The sequence below is a fragment of the Haliaeetus leucocephalus genome, unplaced genomic scaffold, assembly GCF_000737465.1.
Source record: "Haliaeetus leucocephalus isolate CR32 unplaced genomic scaffold, Haliaeetus_leucocephalus-4.0 Scaffold159, whole genome shotgun sequence".
Lineage (NCBI taxonomy): Eukaryota > Metazoa > Chordata > Aves > Accipitriformes > Accipitridae > Haliaeetus > Haliaeetus leucocephalus.
The window spans coordinates 1,375,946-1,401,920 of NW_010972595.1; the positions used below are offsets into that span (position 1 = coordinate 1,375,946).

General features: G+C 39.8%; 1 protein-coding gene across 1 annotated transcript in view; it reads right to left on the reverse strand.

The window, feature by feature from the left end:
• Positions 1-3,802: 3,802 nt before the first annotated feature.
• The window catches only part of ANO10 (anoctamin 10), a 128,762-nt gene continuing 106,589 nt past the window's right edge, over positions 3,803-25,975 (reverse strand). Inside the window, exon 12 of the mRNA XM_010562398.1 lies at positions 3,803-5,026. Coding sequence (XP_010560700.1) covers positions 4,991-5,026 — 36 coding nt within the window. The 3' untranslated portion in view covers positions 3,803-4,990. The remainder of the gene's footprint in view (positions 5,027-25,975) is intronic.

The following is a 25,975-nucleotide window of genomic DNA, read 5'->3' on the forward strand; positions in this document are numbered from 1 at the left end:
GTGTTACAAATCTGGTACTACCCTCCTCTTTCTTAAGACATCAAAGCCCAGCAATAACATCTTGGTACTCACAGGTCCGATTTTTTTAATGAATTTTTCATTACCTAATAAAGAAATGGGCTAGCCAGATATCGAGAAATCCCAACATGGCTGGCTGGCAATAAACAGAGAACAGGGACAGCCTAGCACGTCCCAAACGTTGGAGACAACCGAGCCACCCCAACAGCCTTTCCCATGGTTAAGTTTATGTGGATGAATCGGAACAGATCTGTCTGTTGCAAATTCCAGATTATGACTTGCTTTCAATAAAAGGTGTTTGAGTAATAACACCTTGACGTGACTGTACTTGGAAAAGCGTAACAGTGACTCACTCGTTTAGTTGCCTACTGACTGAAGCCAGGGAGGTTCCCTCACTGAAGTCACGTCAGTAGCGTGTTTCGAGGGACAGCCAGGCAGCCCTTCTCCAGGGCAATGTCTCTGTGGCTGTTTTACCCTGCTCCCTTCTTGAAGCAGAGGCTCTGGCTACTGGGTTTTTTTGAGCTTACAATTTTAATTACTTGTAACAAGTTGACTCAGTTTGGCCTATCTGTGTGTATTACAAATGACATCAATTTCTAGAAGTCAAGAACCCTGAATTCGTGAAGAAGTGAAGTCTGTTATACTAGGGGGAAAAAAGGATGATCTCTATTTACTTTCCCAGATGGTAGAAGACTTATGTCATATGAAAAAATGCAAGTTTAGAGGACTGACTTTTAACTTGAAAAGCATGGGTTTTTTGTAAGGGCTGCACTAGGCTCTCAGACATGTCATGTCAGATCTCCTTAGCAATTAATTTCAGCAAACGCTTGTGTAACTTCTTCCCCCTCACTACTCTCTCTTGAGAAATACAGGGCTGGGGGAGGCAGGAGGGAAGGATCTGTTTTTCTCTCTGGGCTCCTGTGTGCTGCACACACTGCTTCAGTGCCCAAGGCCTGGGAGAGGTTCGGCTCAGTGCTGCAGACCCGGGAGCTAGCAGGAAGGGCTGACGAGCGCTCTTACACCGTACCCAGGATCGCCCTCATCACACCAGTGATGACAGATGCTGTCACCACTGTGTTTTATATTGAGCAGCAGGGTGCAGAGCGATCCCTCCTCTCTAAGGGCATCAGTCTTCAGGGCTGACAGGTGAGTCACCAGCCTCTGCTGTCAGCTCCAGCCTGATGCTGGCACTCACCCCTCCGACTCTTGGATGAGGCATGGATGGGAGAGCTTTCCTGAAGAAAGCACTTGGCGGTAGGAGGCATGGTTCCCACTGGCTTTGCTTATCTGAATAAGGAAGTAAACTCTCAGTCAGTGCAAGTCCTCCTGAATGAGATTCGAGATCGATTCCCTCTGGTCGAGGTAAGCAAAAATACCCAGAATTGCGTGCCTGCTTACGGAGGAACCTCTCCTCATGTAATGATTCCCATGTTTTCCTCTTCCACTGTCCTTAAGTTCATGGGAGCTGCTGCAGTCCAGCAAGTACAGTAGAGATCCTGAGTCAGCAGATCCCTCTGGGCCACACAATTAGACCTGTGGCTCACAACACACCTGATGAGAAAACTTTTGTATTACCAGTAAATTATTTATGACTGGCCTTTTCCTTAAAAACAGTGGTCTTGGTTGTTACCACTGCTGCTAAGGTGATGTGTAAAATTCAAGCCTTACAGATAGGTACAGGCTACTCCCACACAGTTGACTTCCCAAACAGGATGCCACCAGACTCATCCTAGGTTCCTCCCTAAAGCTTGAGACCAGAGGTGAACTTATTTCTTAGGCTCGGGCACTGGAAGAACTGCCGCACACCCAAGGCTGTTTGCCTGCACTCCTGAAAGGTCCAGAGCCAAGGCTGTCTCTGAGGTCTAAGGGTCTCTCTAGTTGGGTAATGGACCATGCCATGAACCTCCTGGGACGGACTCGCTGCCCGTAGTGGGGGCACAGGCAGAGCATAAGCTTTACGCTCATAAACCAGCCCATTCGCACTTTCCACAACCCCTGCGTAAACCCACCACTATTTGCCTGAAGGGCCCGAGCTGCAGCTTCAGCTATCGCTGTACACAAACTGCTCGCTGACCCCAAGGAAGGAGACAGAAGACACTTACTGGCAACCAGTCGCCTCTGATCTAGGTGCCTTCGTTTCCTTCCACTTCAGTGCACTTGCCCCTTTCCCCTGTAGCCCACTCTGCCCTTCTCAACTGCACGTTGAAAAAACTGGATCTGGCCTTGTATGTCAGCTCTGTGCTGGGGGTGGCCTGAGAACAATGGGAAAGTAAAGTCTCCACTCCCATGTGCCTGGGGGACACAGTTACCCAGACTAGGAACAGACATACAAGATTACACAGCTTGTGAATGGCAGTTACTCGTAAGGCTCTTATTTATTCTCATATTTTCATCTGACAACAGGTTTTTGTCAGTAAGCTTTGTCCCTAGCATCCCACAATTTTTACAGATGCACCTACAGCAGAAAGAAAACAATACAAAGACATTCAGAAGCATAGACAGAAACATTTTTTCTCTCAAATGAGAAATGACAATAGATGACATCATGAATGTAAGAAACCAAAAAACAAACCAAACCCTGGCATTAAACCAGTATGTTTTAAACACAGCACTCCCTCAGTACAAGGGCAAAGAACAGCATACAGAGGAATAGGAGCTAAATTTCAGTCCGGTGACAAAGTATTACTTGGTAATATACAGGTAACATATCTCAGCAAGCTAAAGTGTACGCTCTTGAGGACAGAAACACTCTCTGTCATGACTGTGTAGCATTTGTGACGCTAAAACAAGAGTTCTCCCAGTATCTAGAACAAACTCTAATCCCTATAAAACAAAGGATTCCCCTACTTCTTACTCACTCACACTATGGAAGGTCACAATTCCTCCATACCTACTAGCTTTAGGTGGAGAATCCACCTAAAGAACAGTATTACCCCCATTTATAGGTAAGGAAACTAAGCAGAAGTGAAAGATTTGCCCAAGGCAAGGGCAGCAGCTAACGTTACTTATGTCACCAGGTACTTAAACCTTACTAGAGATTTTCCTGTTAGGCTACAGAAAACAGGAGAATGAAAGGACCACAAGGACAACCACAACATCAGTTTTGCAGAATTCTACTTATTTTTTTCACATGATCACAGTTGAGACACGACTTGATTCCTTTTCTAACCCATCTTAGAAAATTATTCCAGACACCTGATACAGTTGCCATCAGCAAAACAAACAAACACACCAACTTTACGCTCACAAACCAGCACAAATTAGCAGACCAGCAGAATCCCTTCAAAATGGCAGTGACAAGCTCACAAGAACATGTTCCACCAGGAACCCCTCCCACAGATTTTTCTTCTGAACTGTTCACTCAAAAGCACTGACTAGGCAGAACGAGTAAAACTTAAACAAACAGGAGCTACTTCAGACCAAAGTGGGCAAGAAACTGCAAAGCTGGGGAGCTTTCATGGAGAACGTGGTAGTCCCCTCCTCAAAAAAGCTTTGGTTTTGGGATCTCTACAGCACCATAGGAAAGGAGACATGCTCCCCTCAGAGATCCCTGCTGGCTGCTCAGGGCAGAGCTTGTGCAGCCACAACCCTGCAACCGCCACCTCAGGAAGAGGCTGTGAAACAGCAGCAGCCTGTGAGATACCCCCGAAATAGCAGCAGTGTGGGGGACGCGCAGTGGGAGAAACAAGAACAGAGACAGCCGCTGTAGCACAGTTTTTTGCTCCTCTTCCCAAGGGAACAGAGTCGTTTCTTACTGGGTCATGCTCGCAGAGTTTGAGAAATGTTAATTTTAAATTCCAGGCAGAATACATTATTTTGGCTTAGTTCTATTACTCTGCTGTGGGGGCCCTGTGGCAGAAATCTGAAATGTGCAAAGTAGGCAAATACCTTAATTATTGTAACAACATATTTTTCCAGACAGAATTCCAGCAAGTATCACATATAGGTAAGTTACATCTACCAAAGATGAAGGTCACAGCAGGAGAAAATAAACTGTCTCAAGGTCACAGGAACAAACACTGTAGATTTTGGTCCTAGTACTGTCAGAAAACAATGAAACGCTCCTACCTTTTTGTGAAATGCAAGAAAAAAAATCAGATATTCACTACATACACGAGTACTGGTATATCGAGTATCAAGTTTAATTGATCTGTTACTATCAGTTCATTTAACCAGAAGATTCATTCATACAATACTGCAGTTTGAGATCCAAGGAAGTGATACCAAGATCTAATGTAAATTGAAAAATAAATACACTTCATAAATTACTGATCAGCAATCTGCCTCCTACTGAATGCTTTTTACGCAGCTTTTGAACAGATTTTAGCTGGGGCTTATTTAAATAACTAGCACACAGGAGTATATAATGCATACTTTATAATATTTAACTAGTTCTCAGATCATATAGGGAACAACCATGTATTTCATTACGCAATCCATAAAATACTTAAATTAATTTGCTATGTGCAAAGAGTAGCTAATAAGCAAGTCTTTGAAATAATACAGGACTGATTAGCTATTGTAATAAAGGAACAAAAGGGGCAATAAGCCCAAAGGGGACCGTACACTGTGAATTAAATACCAGTCTACCTTCTATTTTTTTCTTTAACAAAGTTGCAGCTGAAAACTCTTGTTAGCTTCTGGATGCTTACTCACAGGATCTGTTTTCAATCACTTGCAGCACAGTGAGTCTGGCAGATTTCAACCAGACCTAGCATAAGCTGGAGTGTTATTTGGTGTTAACTTCATGAACAGTTGCATATAAGAAAGCAAGAGAGCAGGAGAAAATATCTTTTTTTACAGTGTCAGGCAAAGAATATTTACCAAATATCATATAAGCAGGTGCCACCTACTGAATAGATGGTAGAGTGCACACTCTGAGAGCTACACATCATCATCATAAACAAACGCTCAAGAAGTGCCCACATTGCATTCACATGTGACTGCTTTAGTCATCCTCGTTCCTTCATGTTTACTCCTTCAGTGACTCAGCCGCAAGCTTCATTTGCTGTGAGAGAAGGGAAAAAAGAAAAGGTACACTAAGTGCAGTGCTAGCATGACGAATTAACACAAACCAGCAAAATCTGAAAGGAGGACACTTCTGAATCCAACCGAGTAATAAAACGACACCAAAAAAATTAACTCAAGCTTTGGTAGTTAAAAACAAAAACGCAGGTCTGTTATGCCTGACTTTTCCAAATGACACAGTTTTAACAGAGATATTGCTTTCCCCACCAAAAGACTCAGTAAATGATGATGCAATTTGTATGTTAATTAATTCTTTTCGTGATGAGTAATGCCTTACGCTGAAATTACTGGGCCCAACAGATACAGAAAAAAGCCCTTCTCCCTCAGTCTCATGACCGGGGGGAACTGCTGTAAGAACGGCAAAATTAAAAGCTGGGGGGAATTACTGTTGTATTGGAACTGTCTTCTGCCACTCCTGGGCAATAACTGTGCTCATGACAGTGCACCGTCTAAGCCGGCATCGCCATCACTGCTCCTGGAAATCCCCAACCCCTCTATCTCTGGTCGTGCCTGTGTGCTCTTAGGCAGCACTGGCTGTTACCTAAAACAACGGCAGTAAGCACAGACAGGTACAGCTGATGGGCTTTGCTGGAAATCTGCTCTTCCATTTAGGAAGGCATCAATACCAGGCTGGAATTAAGAATCCTTATCTCTGAATCACAGATTTATTTATTAAAATACAGGATAGTTCTTTGAGATAACTTCAGATAAGCAAAATGCTCAGCACAGTGAAGGACTGCGATATCAGAATCTCAGCCACAAAGGGAATTTAAAAAAAATTATTAATTATTCCTTGTTATAGCAGATATTCATTCTGAAGACACAAATGCAATTTGCTTAGTCCATGGGACAATCTACCTACTGGCCAAGTGGTATGCACATCTTTAAGGTACATTCTTTACAGATGTAGTATTTTAGTTCACTGTGAAGTCTTTGATACTGTAGAGGGTTTTTTTATTTTTAGAAAAATCATAAAGTCATTTTGCCTTTTAAGTTTTTAAGGGATCCTAAAAGGTCAATGAACTACTGCCACAATGGTGCCCCGATTTCCCATTGCACGAATGTTAAGCTGTAACTGTTATTCGGAACTTCTGTATTGCCCTTTTTTTTTTTTTTTGCTATTGAACGAAAACATCCTGTGATATAAGAAAGAGGTAGCAGACTGCTATGGTGATACGTGTTATTTCCAATCCTGTTGTTAACCATTTTTGTTTTCATTATCTTAGGATGTCACCAGAGAGATCTCAATGTGAAACCAGAATAACAATTCCAGGCGTTGAAAATATCTACTAAGTAAAAGAAACCAGAGCCACTCTTTGAAGCTTCCTGTTAAAGAGCGTGTTTCATAACACAGAATTAACAGTAAGAAGCACTAAGTGCGGAGTTTAAACTGTGCCAAAAGCGTCTCTCACACATCACCTGGGGTTATCAGCTAAGGGTCTTTCAATGTCTGGAACGCTGGAAGCCACCCTCATATACTAAGAAATAATCACAGAGACTGAAGTTCCCAAAGAAGATGACCAAGAGACAACAGTCCAAGGAAGGAGAATAGATGGAGACCAGCCCAAAGGACAGGGTGAGGAGCAAAGGCAAGGAGATGCACAGAACTGCTGGAATTCAGGAGGCCATAGGCTGGTGTCCAGCATGACTGCCACCTTCGAGGCAATTTGGCAGACAAGGAAAGAAAAGAGCTGAACATGAAAAATGTGAGTGATCACATGAAGAAATGATTTTATGCAGCTTCCAACTCCTAAGCAGTTGTGTAGCTTCCGTATCATCCATCCAGTGGGTGCTATGGACACATGCTTAAGTTCCTTAAATTTAAAGTTCTTTCTTTTATGCTTATGTTTGATTTTATACAAATGGCCTAGTACATACGGGCTAATAGAAAGACAAATACCTAATAATGCTATAAAAAAAAAAATTGGAAAAGGGGAAACTGCAAATACAATGGACACTTTCATTCAATTTCTACCCCATAACATAAAGATGTCAGATTGCTTTAATGCAGCACCTTCTAACTTCCCTTTGCTGCTAGTCTGTGCCTGAACCCATTCCAAAACATTACTCCACATGATAAACACCACCTACAATAACTCTTCTTTATCATTTTTATCTGTATTGCCATGCCATCTATAAGGGAAGTAAAATTAGTTTGTGATACAAATATTTATATGGTTCTCCATAGCAACAGTGCAGAAAAAAAGCCATAGCTAAATGCTGGAATACAGATTCCTCTTCTGCATCCTGATTCACTTATTTAAATAAATGTCTGTATAAAACTACAGCATCTTAATTAAAGTGACTTTTACCCTTATTGTAAAAACATTAAAAAGATACAGAAGACAGCAACTTAGTTCACTTTAGGATTCATCAAATTCAAACCTTATTCTCTTATTTTAGAATGAATTCTTAAATTCTGAGCGTTGCTGTAATTATATAGGGATTGATGAGGAATGTAGAAAACTGGAAAGGTATTTTTACTCTCTGATTTCTGCAGGGCTTGCCAAAGTCTGGAAGAAAACCAAGCATATGACTACTAGTGGTGACTAGATGGTAATCTGTCCAAAAATTCTGTACAAGCGGGACTACTGTCATTTATTTTTGAAGGCCCTCCTAATTTTAACTGAGCTAATCTTAGGCTAGTATTCTCTTATGCTGGCAATCTTATGCTAGTATATTTAAAATATATGATGAACAAACAAATTTTCGAGCTTCTTCAGTGGGCCAGCGAGTAGAAAAAACTCTTAAAATAGCTTCACATGCTGCCATGGCATACACAGCCTGGGCAAAACCAGTCCAAATGCAGTCACTCACGCATTTCGGGAAATGAATCATAAGCAATGTAAGAACCCCAAGAGCTGCATGTTTCATTTCTTCTTTATAATTTCTAATACCAAAACCATATTTTGCAGTACCTGGCAGCACCAGGCTCCCCTAAGAGCTACCACTTTGGCAAGCAACCTGTGGTGGCATCATTAGACAGTGAAATTCTTTGCCAAGTTCAGGCTGAAGAATTTTTAAATTTTCTTTTCTTTTACTGTGAAAGGAAATGTTCCTTTTTACTGGGAAAATATTTCTCTAGGACAACCTATGGGAAAGAGAGCGTATTTTTTTTCCGATACTGACAAAAGGAACCGACAAGGTACATTTTAAGATCACCTTTCCCCTGATGGCCCCAACAGGCTCACTGGCAAACCTGTGGGACTGAGTTAACTACTCTTCCATCAAAAAGACATTTCTTTGTAAGTTTTAAGTAGTATTTTAAAAATACAGAAAAAGAGGTATTAAAAGCTTCTCAATCTACTTTTCAAACCTACTAGATACCTAATGACAAACAAAAGCAATGCTCAGTTGAGGGTAGTAAAAGCCTCTATAAACTAACCAGAGGCATAGTTGAGAAATGAATTGGCTCAAGAAACCATTCTTCATTTATTATCAGCTGAGAGTTACTAGTGAAAGGTTTATGCCTCTCTCTTGCAAAATAGGTGGCTGGTGCATGACAATTGATCACACAGTCCTGCTCCCTAACAAGCTAGGCCTGGCTCTGCACAGCACTTGGGATCACGTCTCTCTCCGGCTGCGTGGCTGTACCAACTCAATGGTCTGTTTTATACAGCGCACTTAGCAACAGTAGCCTACGCATGTGATACATAAGTGAAGCATATGTTTAAACTAATATCAATTTATAATAGTGGGGCTATAGTGTAGTTTATTCTAAAACTCTACTGTTAGGAAGTACCCTAAATATTTATCTGCTGTAATTCAATAGATTTGCTATTTCCATTTTATTAAGTTTAAATTTCTTTGTAAAGTGCACATAATATAATTAGACAGTACTTTCAGTAGAAATAGCAAAAATTCTTCAATGTGGTTTACAAATAGGCTTTACCACTTAATTAGATTTCACTACATTTCAACATTAGATTTCCTAAAAGCACTTTAATAAAACATGACAGATACTTTCACAACACAAATACAGTTGCATAGCAAGCCTGGAAATCAGGCTACTTCCTTTGGTGTTCACAACCAGAACACAAATTTTAGTACACAGGGTATGGACTGTAGTTATCAACAACTGGTAACTCTCCAGTTAGAGGGTCTACAGAAGTCTGATCTTGTGATTTAGTGCTACGAACAATGCTACTTAATATATGCAAGTAAAAGAAATAGCTACAAACACTAAGTAACAGAAACACACAGTAACACCACAGACCTCGACTAAAGCAAAACCAGTTGAGTTGCCAAGGGATTTGCCACTGGCGGCACTAGGGCTTTGTTCAAGCCACAGCCTCACTGGAAATCCAGGTCCCTTCTGCATGGCAAGAGGAGAACCGAGACCCATCTTCATTTTCAAACCCTCTGCCCAGAGCTCACAGACGACGAGATGCTTTGCACCTTGCTCTGTGCAGTAGGGCTGCTTTGAGCAAGGACACTCTATGCCCCAGCATGGAGTTTCGTTCTGCCCCTGCGGCTGAGAAGCACGCACTGCCTTTCACAACCCCTATCCTGCAAATCCATCTGTGACCTTCTTTCTGTATGGGAGGATGACAGAGATAACCCGGCATTTTTGCTGTTACCAGTGCTCATTTCACACACACTCACAATCTAATCCAACACCCTCAACTTTCCTATATGGTTTCTATGGGACAGCCAACATTTTATCAGGTGGCTAACAGTCTTTGCATTCCTCACGTCTGGCTGTCTGTTTAATGTTGATTTCTTGTACTTGCTGAGCTCTGCATCAAGTGCTTAGAATGCGGTTATTTTCCAGTTATGCTTGGTCTTGGTAAGCCAGCCTCTAACTACTTTTAATTTTACTACTGTATGTGTTAACACCAACTGACAATTCAACCACAACCTGAGGAAAACAATTTTAAAAAATAAAAAGCATTTAAAAGTGAAAATCAATGAAACCAGGAGTTAATGACTCACTGGTTTGGTGCTTTTCCAGATGCATACTCAATGAACACATATGTTTGCATATACAAAGAACAGACATGTAAATAGCCATACAGTGAAAGACAAGAAGACATGAAGGCAGATGTTTCTAATCAGCAACTCCATCTTCTGCTTTTCCTGTATTCATCATGTAGAACGGCTCATTAGCAGTTTACTGCTTAAAGAAACCGTAGTGTTACGTGGTATCTTCCCACTTTCTCAAATGAATTATAATATGAAAACATGATGGATATATATTAAAATTATTCTTTCCTATTGGTGTATAGTCACAACAAAAGTAGTTTCTTGGGCCTTGAGCTGTTTGCTGACAACTCTGAGAACTGTATCAGCTTACTCTGTAAGTACCAGCCAGTTACAAAAGAGGCAAATTAACATCCACTTCAAAACTCAGTAAGCCTCTTCCACATCCAATATTTTATTCTGTGTAGAAGTGTAAAAACTTACTTAATGGCAAATTTTTCTCACTGATTATAATGGTGCAAAGTTGTGTAACTTTGTATCTAGAACCACAAACCCTCCCTCAAAGTTTTTGCACTGTGGTGCTGAACACTCTCTGCAGGGAATGGAACTTAAGGACTTTGGGTCTGGGGTAACTTTTAAGCCTCGTTTCTAATTCTGACCAGTTTTTCAGCAACCTCTTAGATGCCATAGCTGGAGATAATAACTGATGCTTGTTTACAGTAGCAATAAACAGCTTCTATACTAGTATACTCCTGTTTATAAATCCCAGGACTTCTGTGTTATACCACACAGCCACAGTGTAACACTGAATGCTTATTTTCAGTAACTCATCCAGTACAACCCCTAAGTCTTCTGGAAGGGTATTGATTTCCAGAATACATTTCCCCCCCTACTTAAGTAATATGATAAAAGACTTGTAGGAATAATTTCACAACTTCCTTATTTACCAGAGCCAAGACCAATGGCACTATGATGCTGCAAACCAGTGAAAACAACTCTCTTTAAAGAAAAGCCATATATGAGCATTAAACAGCGAAAATACAGGTTTTTGATGAGAAGAATTTTAAATGGAAGATAGATAACAAAGAAACAAATGCTGGATTGTGTAGCTCTTATGAGAAGGACTCTAAGCAATTACAATAATTTAACCTTTTGAGGACTGAAATGTTACCAAGCACTGCACCTATTATTCTCCTTACCTCTAGGCTGCACCTAGAATATTGTGTCTAGTTTGGGGCCCTCCAAGTAAGAATACTGATCACCTTCACCAAGTCTAGCCATGGGACACAGGATGGGCAGGGAGTTGATCCACATGCCCTGTGAGAAAAGGCTGAGACACCTGCCAATATCTGCAAGGAGGTTAGCAAGAAGATGGAGCCAGGCTCTTTGCTGAGGTGCACAGCAGGAAAACAAGAAACAAAGTGGTTATAAAGAAATAAGAAAAAAAAAGAAAGAAAGAAAAGAAAAGAACATTTCACTGCAAGGATAACTAAGCACTGCAGCAGAGGCCCAGGGAGGTTTTGCAGTCTCTGTCCTCAGAGGTTTTCAAGACCCAGCTGGAGAAAGCCCCCAGCAACCTGGTCTGAATTTGGTATTGATGAGCACGGGGTTGGACTAGAGACCTTCTGAGAACCCTTCTAGGCTGAGGGATTTTTATAGTTGTTCCTACAGGAATTGTGACAGAGAAGTTTGCCTGGACTCTACAGATCTAGAGTAGGAATCTGCTAGAACAAATCGCAGGTAACAGCAAATAAGTAATTCTCCTCTTTCCTTTCTTGTATGCCTAATTCATGACAGAATACCAAGTACAAAAGCTAGTGTTAATGAAACAGTAAGTCTGCAAAATTACTAAGTGCAGAGTCAGGAAAACTTGCAGAATCACATAATACATGCCTTGGAGTATTGGGCCTGATTAATAGCGCTGTGAGCCATAGCAGACAAAGCAACACCATTTGTAGTAGATTTTTTTCCAAGATTTTTTCTGATCTACTTTATATTGTCTCTGATTTAAATTGCAAAGTATTAATTAATACTCATTACAATATTCTTATGGTATTAGTCACCCTTTGCTGAACCTTATTTTAGTTCAGTAGATAGAACAAAAATGTAGAAATAATAGAAGCCACATTAGATAGTATCGTAGTATTTTCTTCAGAAGTATAGTTTATGTATTCTGACCCTCAGAACATTTAAATTATTTTTATCTTGGATCAGTTCATACTTTTTAAAATTCACTTCTTTCATTGTAACTGACCATGTAGTTGCAAGGTGAAACATAAATACATAACGTTAAACAATACGTCTGAATACCCAATGAAGAGCATGCGCTCTAACCGCACTCACAGGATGCCAGACCAGCCTAGCAGATGCTCTTCCCTTCAGCTTATGCAATTAGCTCTCATCCAGTAAGCAGCCAGTCAACAGATTTTGGAGTCAGAAACTATTGATCAGCTATGAAAGCAATGATGCAAAAATACCCAAAGTGACATGACCTTGATCACATCTTGGAGCCGGGGGGCAGACTGCACAGTCCTTCCAGATCTATGCCTGTCAGTCATGTATTTCTTTAGTTTTGTGACCTGGGTCAAACAGACTTCACTACAATTTAAGGGTGCAGTTTGTCCCTAAGTTAACAGCACATCAACGACATTTCAATGATTTCAGAGTAAGCTATGATAAAATTCATTTTTTCAGGAGCTTTGGATAATGTTAATTACCAGTTTTCAGTTACTAGTTACGATCAAGAGAAAATGGGTAAAACAAACCATTCCTCCTCTCTGAAGTTTAAGAAGCTTATACAGTAACTAGGATGCCCCTGAGCAGGCACTTACCCTTAGGGAGAGAAACACTCAGCACTTTGAGAGTTTAACTAAGTGTCTGGACACAAAGCCCTAATATATGGATATAGATATGCCTGACTGAAGCGTAACTGCAGATGTAGCTGAGTTAGCCTTATACCAACTGTAATGGCAGTTAACAGCCTGGCTAAGAACCAGGTTGCTCAGTATATGCTAGTTTACTCCTTAGGCTCACATGCTTTGCACTCACCCTGCCTCATGACGTAGGAGGCACAGCTGAGAAATAGCAAAACCAGCGAAACAGCATCTGAAAAAATGCCAGCACCAGTGGCGAAGGACTCGAAGGCGGTCGGTGGCACTGCAGTGAGATGGCCGACAGTCCTTCCCTCCTCACACTTCTGCTTGAATGATAACATGCTCAGGTGATGTCAAAATACACAGCTTCTGAGAGAATATATGTTTCAGTCTAAAGACAAGCAAAGCTATGGGAGCTCCGTGCTTCCATTTTTTTCCAATTTAAGACTCGAAGGGACCTGGTGGGTTATAGACACAAGCCTCCCTAGAGTGCATAAACCCACGCAGTAGTAGAGGTTTAGCTCCGAGGACACCACACATCTATTCTGGTATTATACATGCCAAAACCCACAGAGTTTTTGCCAACATCCTTTAACAAATTCTATTGTACGAAAAGCAAAATACTAGTTTAAACTATTTAATGCCACAAAAAGAACAGGAGAAAAATCAAAGATCACGAACACGTCTCCTTATAATCCGTGCAACAGCAGGGAATAGACTGTGTGAAAAGCAGAGATGGTCTCTCAAAATGAATGATGCCCAACCCTCAGAAGACAAAAGAAATACTCCATAATGCCATTACTTTCTGGACACAGATTTGGCCATCACTGGAACCCAGGCACCCAAAGCCCAACACCTAAGCACCCAAAGCGCTATTGCCCTGTCCACCCCCTGCTCTGCCAGTGGACACAAAGGCATGCCCAGCCCCAGCCCAAGCCCAGCTGGCCCGAGTTACAACCTGCGCTCACACTTCTTTCCAGATTTGTTAATTTATGGATCTGTACAGAGCCCTACTTGGTTTCCAAAAAACAAGTAATAACAAAAAAAGGTTGTTGCTCTATGCAGGGAATTATTTAGGTAATCTAGACTGGACTCCAGATATGAAACTAAGAACCCAACTTCAGGCACTATTTTTGGAAATTTCTATCTGTGACATAAATCTGATATAAAAAGCAGATAAACACAGGGAGTGCATAGCTGTGCTCTGTCCGGCTACCACACACCAGCCACAATGCTACAAGTACAAAATTTCCACATTTCTTGCAGCGGGCAAGAAACTTCAGCCTGACAAATACGTGAGATGACACCAGAGAAATCAAACAACTGAACAGCCTAAGTAGAAAATATTAAAATATACTTGAAGTATAAACCACGTGTTTAGAAATTAGACTTCCACACTAAGTGCTGGGCAGACACACAGCAAAAGCAACCACTCTTTTGAAGGAGTTTTTCCTAGCAAGGAATTTGCCTCTCCGTTTATCTGCCATATCAGCATGGAAAGTGAGTTTAATTCTAAAGTTACTGTTACCACAGTATTCAAAAAATAACACTTCACTGCAGTAAAGTAGGAAAAACTACTCAATGTTTAAATTATTGGTGAAGAAGAACTATTCTGAATTCTACTCTAGAGTTTAGCAGGCAAGGAATCCAAAACCAGCAACAGAAGGGACCTGCCAGGTCATCTTACTTGGTTTCCTCCCCTGGAGAGGCTCTCCTGCCCCAAGTACTTGTCCTTACAATGTAATTTCCAGTATTATTTTCACTCTTGTCTTTCTCTTCAAAGACAAGCCGCCTTCTACTTCCTGTGGGGGCTCTGCTATTGCCTATTCACAGCCCAGTGAAAAATAAAGAACACAGAGCTGGTAACCAATTGCTAGTTACAGTAATTTTACAAATATTCTGAAGAAATCAGTTCTACCAATTTTAAAGTGTATCAAAGGTTCTTTTGCAAATACCTTCAGAATAGCAACAGCACCACTGACAGAATTCCTTCTTCCACCAAAGACATATGTGACAAGGCAAATAAACTGCCCTTCTGCCAAGTGCCCTGCTCCTTGGGAAGACTATGCACACATGAAAAAGAGGCAACTTGTTTTCCCTTAGTTAAACACTGGGCTAAGCATAAGTATTGATCAGTTACAGGTATTGATTTGCTTTTAAAAATATATTTAAGTTGATACCTATCTGATCAGATAAAGTCATATACCTGTTCAGATAAAGTCAATTATTCAAATTAATTATGGTGAATTTATGGTTTGATCTGGCTCAGAAAGTTCTTGAACTAAGCACAGGCAGAGGATGGGAAAATATTATGGGGAAATATATGTTAGCTCTGCTCTTCGCTCTATCCTAGGCACCTGCTTATTGCCACTTTGGGGCCTGGGCTAGAGAAACCCTTGATTTCACAACCTTTATGCAGATATACACACATACACAAAGGACACGTATAGCTTATTAAACTTGGCATTTTCATTTAAGATGCACAACTGGATATGAAGCATTACTCTTAGAGAACTACACAGGATTGTCTAATAAGCATGTAGGAGTGTCAGAATAAACTTTGAATTAGCTAATTAGCTTGCACAGGTATTTTGAAAACGAGTAAAAAGTTAGTTTGGTACTTTATAACTCTGCATTTCTTCAAAATGAGTAAAGTTGTAACAGTCAACAGTCCTAAATTATAGGTATAACAATATTTATAAATTACTCAGCTATGCCTGTAGTAATTTTAAACAACCTAGCAAAGGGTAAAGGTCTGGTTTCCTTGAAGGCAATGGCGAAGTTCTGGTTTACTTCAGTGAAGCCAGAGTTTCCCTTTATGTGCTTCCTAGGTTACGAGTGAACAAAATGCTTTTCCTTTTTCCCAGCAAATTAGTGGGAAGAAAACCTCTTTGTCACAGGTTGTTTACCGCATTTGTTCAGAAATGGAGACGTAGTGCTCGACCGGTAAAGCTCCTGCCCATCTGTCTGCTTTTTTACTAGAACAACAAAGTATTCCTGTGCGTTACACCAGTGCGCTGCTGTACTCATCGGTACTGCTGTGCCCTAGGTGCTCTTCCTCCATAGCCCACTTCTCAGAGCTATCTGTATTGTTATCAGAGATCCTAACAAATTTTTGTGGTTTTCTGCTTCTAATACTATCAGCAAGTTCTTTGCATAGCTTTATGAAATTATTTTGTAATAAAGAGCAAGCTATGAAAAATTAAAGCTGTATAATAGCTACTATTTTCAGGCTGAAGAGATATGAATTTTTAAGCAGCTTTGTAACATGAAGACAAACAACAATCTGTAGTTATACTGAATATTAGTGTGTGCTCTCTTTCCGAGATCTGCTTTAGTGCCTTGGAACACCCTACACTATGTAACTGAGCAGTTACAGAAAAAGATTTTAGGATGAGGTTTAGATTGGCAAAAATGTAGAAATTATTTCTGACTACTTGATTTTATTATTTTCAAGCCTTGCCAACCCTGTAATCCCAGTTTCTCTCCATTAACTTCATTTTTGTGCAAAACAATACATAAAGGCATAAGCAGATTACTTGTATTAAATACATGTAAATTTGTAAGAATTTATTTTAATAACATTGTAAATTTTTAGGTTTAGAACTTCATACGAAAACTGTTACCTTCTAAACAAAACTTGAATAATTGCAAAAAAGGGTAAGCACACTGAAATTATTCTTTTACTTTTTCAACACGAGCCTTGTGTCTCTGCGACCTTTCCATGCACAAAGTAAGTCAATTTTCATACGCCTTGGTAACGCTCCTCCTTATTTTTTCTGCTTTTTCATTTCTGTCAAGTACTTTTGCTTTCTTTATTAAAGCACTTTTCTCCCTTATTGATTCCTTGCTGATTCCCTGTCCTGTGTTCTACTGTCCTAGTTCAACCCTCTCCCTTAGGTTTTTACTTCCAATTTCTTCAAACCGAGAAATCACTCCCTTCTGCATCTGAATTCACTGGTTGGCAAGGGTCAAACTTGCTGGCAGAAAAACTGCCAAAAGGACTGGCCCTGGAGGCTGGCAGCTCCCCGGTGGGAAGAGAGCTGCACTCCTCCTCCCACTCCCATCACCCCGCTCCACTTTTCAGGAGCAGTGGGAAAGAAAGGAAGAACAAAGTACCACTAGCACAGCCCCACTTTGCAGCTTTGCTCTGCTCTGAGGGGCTGGATAAAGCCTGGCAACAAACCGAATCCTAGAAATAAATGTGTTGAACAGATGTATACTGCTTCAGTCCAGCCACTGTTCTAGACTGACCTTCTTCTTTTGCTTCAATGGAAATTAGAGCTAATGGTGCCAGCTTCAGCATGCACTGAGGGATTAACTATTGTGATTCATGTTAAATTGCCACACTAATTTAATTCTGTCAGACCTCAAGGCTTTGCTTTGAAATGTTTCTTATACATTGCAAAGTGCTTTTACTGGGTACCCTGCGTTACCAGTACCACCGCATTCCTATTTCTCAATTTTAGTCTATCACAACAATAAATAAATTATCTAGCATGCAACCACAAATATCTAAAATAATTTCTCTTCAACACATTAGCTGTAGCACATTAAAACTGCCCTATAGCTATAGAAACACTGTACAACATTACCATTTGTCAAAAAAATATATGCTGCCTTATAAACTTCATAGTAAGACCTTTATAAAATAGGTTGTTACATCTGTCAAACAAACCAGATTTTAAAAAATATGCCAGTAAGTGCTGTCAAAGGACTCTAAATAAATGTTTAAGACATTATATGATTTTGCATCAGTAAAGTGAGTTAATATTACCCAGTGAGTCACCTAGTTAATTCACTGTAAATTTATGTGATGGTATAAGATGGAAGGTGAACACACATTTCCACAGATTCTTCAGGGCAAATCAAATACACAAGCTGGGACAGGACAAATAATTACAAAATATTAACAAGCTGCAGAAATCCATTTTCTGCACTTTGAGCTTGGTAATACGTCAGTGCTCACAGGCTCATGTTTCCTTTTTAGAACTGGAAACAATCAGAAAACAAAGAGTGAAAATTCCATATACCATTATAGGACCAACAGAATTGCAAAAGCCCTGGCAGTCAGTTACATTCTTTCCTAAAATAATTTACAACTGTAGCAAAAGATTTCTTTGATAATCTAAAGCAAACGCCTCTCACATACAGAGTGCACCATTTTCCATATTAATAGGAAATAACGGTAATTATTAATGGTGTAAGGAAATACATCAAAGGAAAAGAATATGCCCAGTAAAAAGAAATGGAATTACAGGCTGTGGTTTACAATAAGCCAGTGTGAGAGTGCATCTACAAAAGGAACTCAACAGCATACACGCACACAGATTCTCATTCTCTCTCTCTCTCCCCCCCTGTATACTGCATCTATACATATATAAAAAATATAAAGAAAATGCATACACACACACACAGAAGAACAAATAAAGAAGATTTTAACAATGCTAGCTTCAGGGAATGAGCAGTGTCAGTGTAATGCTTGTATTTAAAGGGGCATTCTCAACAATGTTAACAGGAGGCTGTTAGGTTTTGGTTTCCATGTGTTGGTTTTTTGGGGTTTTGTTACCTTGAGAATTCTCCTCCTGACACCTTCGTCATTTGTAACCTGTGAAATCTGGAAATGGGCCAATATTGCTACCATAATGTTATGGGGAATTCACACTTCAGATCAGCAAAGGAGTTTTTCAGCAGACAGTATATCCTAATTAGCATTTAACATTAATTTAAAATATATACTATATATTTTACTCTATGTTACTAAGTATTAATCTCATATAAATAACCTTCAAATAATTATATATGAATTTTGCAATCTTATTAACTTTTGATCAAAGAAATATATCCCATTGAAACTGCCATCTGCTGAATTTGCTTCTTGACTTTGATCTCTGTGACACGGGAATAATCACAGATAATATTGGGAAAAATATATAAATAACACCTTAACAAAATTTTCTCTCTTATGAAATCTGCAGGGATTCGACTACAAAGAAGAAAAGAAGTCTTTGTCCTGTGTTAGTGAATGAGTGAATCTCTTTTCTTGATTTCTGCTGATCAGTGAAAAAATAGAAAAGAAAATACAACTAAGAATTACTAAGATCCACATAAATGCTCTTGTATTAGATGTTTATGCAATAAACTGGAACCTCCACAGTCACATTAGAAATCTTGTTTTTGAAGCAGATACGTAAATTCTTCCGACTCCTGAGATAAGCTTAATACTAATTGATACAGAAAGTAAGCAACTGCTGCTATTAATAGTTATTCCAAAGTTTTAACTGTGTTCACTACACTTTGTATACTTCTCATGGAAACAACAGGACTGATCACTCCCAGAGAAGTTGTTAACTGGATGAACTAATTAATGGTTTGGTCTGATAATTTCAACATCAACAAGTGAAAAACAAGTAAGGGAAACTCAGGGTGTGTCCCACCTGCAGAATAAAGGTGTCTTCTTACCACATGTAAGCCTCATTTAGTCACTTAAGAGTTTCTCAACTTGACAGACCAGCTAAATTCTGGGTTTGCTCAACAGTACTTCCACCAACCCAAACCCATTTGTCTTTCATTTCATTAAGATTTTACCTCAGCACTAGTTACCAAATGTTAGCTACACTGTGGTAAGAACAGACCTTTCCATCTCCCCAAAGATGACCAAGCCTTTTTCAAGAGACAGACTGATTAATTTGATAGCATCTCTCAAGTCAGAAACAGGAAGGACCAAGAGTCACAAGAAGCTTCTCTATTCAGCAAATTTACTGCTTCTTTATATACTATAGAAGTACTCCTACCTTTTGAAAAAATTCATCAGCTTAAGAAAATGCTGGTAAGAAACCCTATCCCTTCAGGGAAACAGGCTTCCTTATTTTTCAATTTATTTCAAACTATTCAAGCAAAGAGGGCACCAACACAGAGCTTCTCTTCAACAAATATCCAGCAATCCTTGTTTTGTTTCAGGCAGCACTGCTCTTCCAATAGCAAGTGAAATTATCCTTAAACATTTAGGGCTGTGTTGCTGCCCAAGCTTTGTCAAGTCTTTTTTCTTCCTAGGTAACCAAAAGCAGTTCACAGGCAGACTTGCACCAAGCTTTTGGAACCTGGAAAGCCAAGCAGACGGTGACCTGTATATGTAGCACAGACATCCAAAATACCTCTGGGGCAGAAACTCAACACTTGTGCATTTTTATAGAGCTAAGGCAACAAAAGTTCTAATGTGCATAAGCCCTCTAAGCGCTACAACTATATAAACACTGCAATATAAATAGTTACCTACCACACACAGTTCTTTTGTCTCGGTATCTGACCTGAATCTTAAAAACCTGGGTTTGGTGAGCCATTCTGGCAGATGTACCATCTCCTACATGAAAATTACCAAAATAGTTATGAAGACGTTTAAAATCCTGCAACTTTTTCCTATTTCTTTCCTATCAAAAGCTATGGAGTCAACATGCACACACATGTCTGCTAAACCTTCAAAATATTTTCTTTGCATTGAATTTTAAACTCCTCCTAACACATCTTTGAAGAAACTATGATTGGTCACATCCCTGAAAGTTTGATCAACCAATCTGGACATCATTAGAGTAATACCACTCAAAATACCACCGCATTTTTTGCCTAGCTTTTTTAGAAATGGTTTTAGTATTATCTCCATTTACCTGGGTATCAAGTGTAATCAGACTCTCTCCTTATGTAAAATAATCTCCAAAGAAAGCACTTGCTCTAGTATCAAAACCTGGTTTTCATCTTTGAAAGGAAAAATCCTTGCTTTTTGATCTTGAATGCCTTTGTTGCTTTTCCCAGGGATTTTGGGGTGGGGGTTTTTCCCCCTTTTTTTTCCCTAGATAGAGATAATTACTCTCTGCACCTCTCCATCCTTTCTGCATAGCTGCCCTGCTGATTCATTCCAGAGTTTTATCTGGGAGAAGTTCCTTTCTAGTTTGTAATCTTCTACCAGAATAAGCCAATACTCTACCAAACTTTCAGTGTCTGACAAGGTAAGAATTTCTGTCCAAACAAGACATGTTTTGAGTGTTTCCTCCTCTGCTCTGAGGGACCAAGGAGGGGACATAGAACTGCAGCAGACTCTTCAATTGAGATGTGCATTATTGCAGTATATATTGCTCTGGACAGCCTTGCTCCGAGATAACAAGGTAGATAGTACAACTATGGCTGGGCCAAAGGCAACCCCCTCTGCAGAAACGACCTACCATGTACTGCTTGTTTCTCCACACACATTCCAGCTACATCTTCCACGGGGAACAAAAATTGAGGCAGTAGAAAAAAAAGAAAAAGAATATGCTGGAATTTGAATGATATTATTATCACCTGAGGAAGCAGATAAAAAGAAAAAAAGATTCTCCTAAGAAAAGAAGGGAATCGGACAAAAAAATCATAGATTGGCTATGCAGCCCTAACAAAGACTCGAGAACTAAATCAGTGTCAAAAAAAAGAAAAAGAAGCAGCAGCAAAGCCTGTAAATGAGAAAAAAAAAAAAAGCCAAAGAGGGCAACTAAACTACTGAACTTTAGGTTCTCCAGATGCTTCTTATGAAAGCAAATCTTTCTCTTCAATCCATTTCACAGCATACATAGCCATAAGCAGTGCACATTACACCTATTACTGGGTGAATAACCTAGCAAACTACAGAGAAGCAGAATGGTCTGAAATGATTTCTGAAGTTTTACTTGCCATCAATAGAAAAGAAAAAAAAAAGAAAAAGAGTACTATAGTACCTTAACTTATAAAATATTCTATGTGTTCCTAGTTGTGCTTTTCCATTTAGTTTTCATTCATTTTACTAAAACTTCAAAATACAATAAAGCTTTAAAAAGTATCTGTCTGAATTTAGTTCTTTTGCCAGGTATTTTCCTCCTGGCTTCTCTAATCCATTTTATATGAGCTGGCATCTTAAAAAGCATGCTTTGGTATGCAGAGCCTAACGGTACCACTGAAACCTCCTGACAGCCTGCTTCTCAGAAGCAAAAAGACATTATCTCACCAAAAGACCTGCTCTAAACAGTGTTCTCTTCTGCATACGAGCTACCTATCACTGCATGCCATGTTACCTGTAATTCATATAACTGCACATCAGAAAGTACCAATGCCGAGAGTACATACAGGAAAACTTATTCTTTTGTTTAAGCATGCAGCTATTTATATAATGGTATGATGCTTTCCATATACAGAAATGAATCTGGTTTTCATGAAAATTCCCTCTGAATATTGGAGAATTGAGTCTCTTATTAAACACAGAGCAGCAACATACTATTGCTTCTGTAACAGAACAATACCAAGTCTGATACATATGTAGTGATGTATAGATGCCTGTCTATAGAAAGCTACATCATATGCCCCATGATTTTAACAACTTCCTAGCAGAATATTATATTGAGTTGACCAAAATATAATGTCAGACACTTCAGTTTAATACTTGTTTCAGGAAGAGAAGGTTAAGGGAACTCCACTGTTGTCTATTTTCGAAATTACCTTAGAATACATTTCATAATACATTATAATCTGTTAGACGTACACCATCCCATCCTCTGTATGAATAATAAAAAATGGTTACTTTCAGCTTGACAAATACACATTTCTTGCAGTTTTTACAGCATAGCGTGTAATAAATTAACTACACACTAGGCAATAAGAATCTAAAATATTCCTCATGCTAACTGAAAAGGATGCTGCATACTAATTAAAGACTGACATGCTCTTTGACCCTAACCATCTTTCTTTGAACACAAAACCTCTCGCATTTCCCAAATGTCAAGCCTTGCTGCTTTTCCATAGAAGCATATGAGACTTCAAATGCAGCAGAAATACTGTGTTTATGATGCACCACAGAAGAAAGAGAAAGAATAGGCAATGGTCGCATGTTGACTGTTGCAGACAGGTTAAAAAAAAAAAAAATCCTTCATGAACACATCAGACCTCATTTCCTCCACTTAATGTGCTCCCTATATTGCTTACATATTGAAATAAACCCTCATATTAGTGTGACTAACCTTCTTATATTCATTTTTCTTCATTGAATCACTTCACAATTCAATCATTTCATAGTTCAGCTGTTGTTTCAATGAGATGGTCTATAACAGATTTGTTGGCAGTCTGAACTACATGTAGGTTCTGTCCAGAATGGCATTTTCCCCAATCTTGTGCTAGAAACAGATCTGATTTAAAGAGAAAATGCAGTGGTAATGAATGTATTTTATACACTCAATTCAAATGCTTTATGGTGTATAATCCTTTCCCGAGTTTCTCAATTCTCTAAATATCTGCCTTCTCCTCAGGTTTGTTCTTAATATTTTCACATTTTGTACACACACCAAACGTCACCTTCCAGGAAGACTAACACATACTATCCTTACGCAGTTTCACGCTGTGGATGCATATTCATAACAAAGTAGCACATGAATACTTGTTTGCTTATCCAGAACCTGAAGAGTTTATATATGCCCTGTCCCCTCATGCTAGACTAAAAAGGACTTGGAAGTAGGTAAATGGTAAATTTGCATATCAACAAAACACTTCTGACAACTCCAATTATTAATGGGTAGCTTCCTTTCCTCCCTTCAATGCTTGTCCATACGATCATTCACACTGTCACTGATTCAAAGCAGTTATCCTCCCACGTATTCACAGTTGATTAGGAGTTAGATTTGAGAGTCTTTCAGCTGCACAGCTAACACAGGACCGCCAAGAACAGCTTTGCTTCTGGATGTCTCTGAAAGGGAAGAGTTTGGTAATACGGTAGCAAACAAGGGGGTTACTTTTCACATGCATCGTGGTTTAACCCCAGCCAGCAGCTAAGCCCCACACAGCCTCTTGCTCACTCCCCTCCAGTGGGATGGGGGAGAGGATCAGAAAGGTAGAAGTGAGAAAACTCGTGGGCTGAGATAAAAGACAGTTTAATAGGTAAAGCAAAAGCCGCGTGCACAAGCAAAGCAGAACAAGGAATCCATTCACCACTTCCCACCGGCAGGCAGGTGTTCAGCCCTCTCCAGGAAAGCAGGGCTCCATCACGCCTAACCGTGACTTGGGAAGACAAAGGCCATCACTCCGAACGTCCCCCCTTCCTTCTTCTTCCCCCCAGCTTTTTATTGCTGAGCATGACATCATACGGTCTGGAGTATCCCTGTGGTCAGTTGGGGTCAGCTGTCCCAGCTGTGTCCCCTCCCAGCTTCTTGTGCCCCCCCCAGCCTCCTCGCTGGTGGGGTGGGGTGAGGAGCAGAAAAGGCCTTGGCTCTGTGTGAGCCCTGCTCAGCAGTAACGACAACATCCCTGTGTTATCAGCACTGTTTTCAGCACAAATCCAAAACACAGCCCCATACTAGCTACTGTGAAGAAAAATAACTCTATCCCAGCCAAAATCAGCAAAAGATGTCAGGACCACAGAATTTTCTGTGAGGTCAACACTGTAAATTGAACACTGATGTGTGTACGTGGGTCACTGCTGGCAAGTACCTCATTGCAAACTCTGATAAGCTTGTTACCTAGTTAGTCTCCCTAGCAATAGGTTTATACTGAGTATAATGATCTTGAGCAACCAAAACATCAAAATAAAATAAAAATCTCAAGCTCAAGTGTTCAAAGCACACGTGCATCCGCATTGTGATAGGCATCTGGACAAGCAAACAACAAGCATAACCACACATCTTGAATTGACAGGATGTATTAGTATAGAATACCAAATAGCTTGGTATGAAGGGAAATCCAAACCAACACCCTGTCATTGAAAACACCATTGCACCTCAGTTCCTTCTACCGTCCAGCAAGGAGCTGCCAGTTGTTCAATCAGGACGTGCACACAGCTGTATATAGGTTCAGGAAAGGCAGAACATAAATCAAGATGAAATCAGGCTTCATTAGTTCTGCTACTCATAAGCAGATTGTGTGTAACATGAGAACATGCAAATGGAAAAGTTTATCGTCTAAGAAATCAGTCCCATCTCCTTCACGGTATCTGCCCCCGTACAGACTTGAGAAAAGCATTTTCATTCCCTTCTCTGCTTACAAACTGCATCTGTTGGAGAGTTCTGCCACTTTCACCAGTCTCTCAGCATACAGGTACTATATTTTCTGATTTCTTTCTATTTTTATCTAAAAGACTGTAAGACTCTAAATGCAAAATACTTTTTTGCCCTTTTTTGTCCCTAAATGAAAGTTATTGTTCTATTTGAGAGAGCAAACAGGTAAAGAATTTTTAGAACATTTTTTAAAGAGTAAAATTAATGCAAGCATATCACAGAAGGAAACCGTCAACAAAAACAACAATCAGAATAACTACAGCTTACTGCTTTGATAAACTTGAAAACACTCACAGTTTATAGAAATTTAGCTCTCCAAGGAGCCAGGAGAGTAATATCTGCCATGGCAACCAAACAGAGCAGTCTTCTGGCACTTTCTGAATGAGCATTTAGGAGGAGATTAATTCAATACTCTGAATGATGAAAGGGCTCTTGAGATCCATAACTGTCTCCCACAAATTACCCTTATTGTACAACTGGATGTTTAGAACAGATTGCACATTATCTATATTGAACTAGAGCTTTCACAGCAAATTTATACGAAACAGATTAAGCCCACATGATGTGTCACACTTATTTTCACCCACTCCTTTCAGGGAGTTTACAAAAATGGGTATTTTATTAAATGGATCGTTGCAGTTTTGCAGGATTTATTTTTAAGCTTATTTATATTTAGAAGCTACTGTAAGCCTTTTTACTATACAACTTTGAAATTTCTGAAACACGTAAAATCATAAAAAGCTAAAAAAAAAAAATATTGCCATACCATACATAAACAGACAGCAGAAAGACTGCCACGTAAGTGAGCATTATAGCCTTTTTGACACATTTCATGCTATTTTGAATTTACCGTTGTACTGGTTTTGGCTGGGGTAGAGTTAATTTTCTTCACAGTAGCTAGTACGGGGCTGTGTTTTGGATTTGTGCTGAAAACAGTGTTGATAACACAGGGATGTTTTCATTGTTGCTGAGCAGGGCTCACACAGAGCCAAGGCCTTTTCTGCTCCTCACCCCACCCCACCAGCGAGGAGGCTGGGGGGGGCACAAGAAGCTGGGAGGGGACACAGCTGGGACAGCTGACCCCAACTGACCACAGGGATA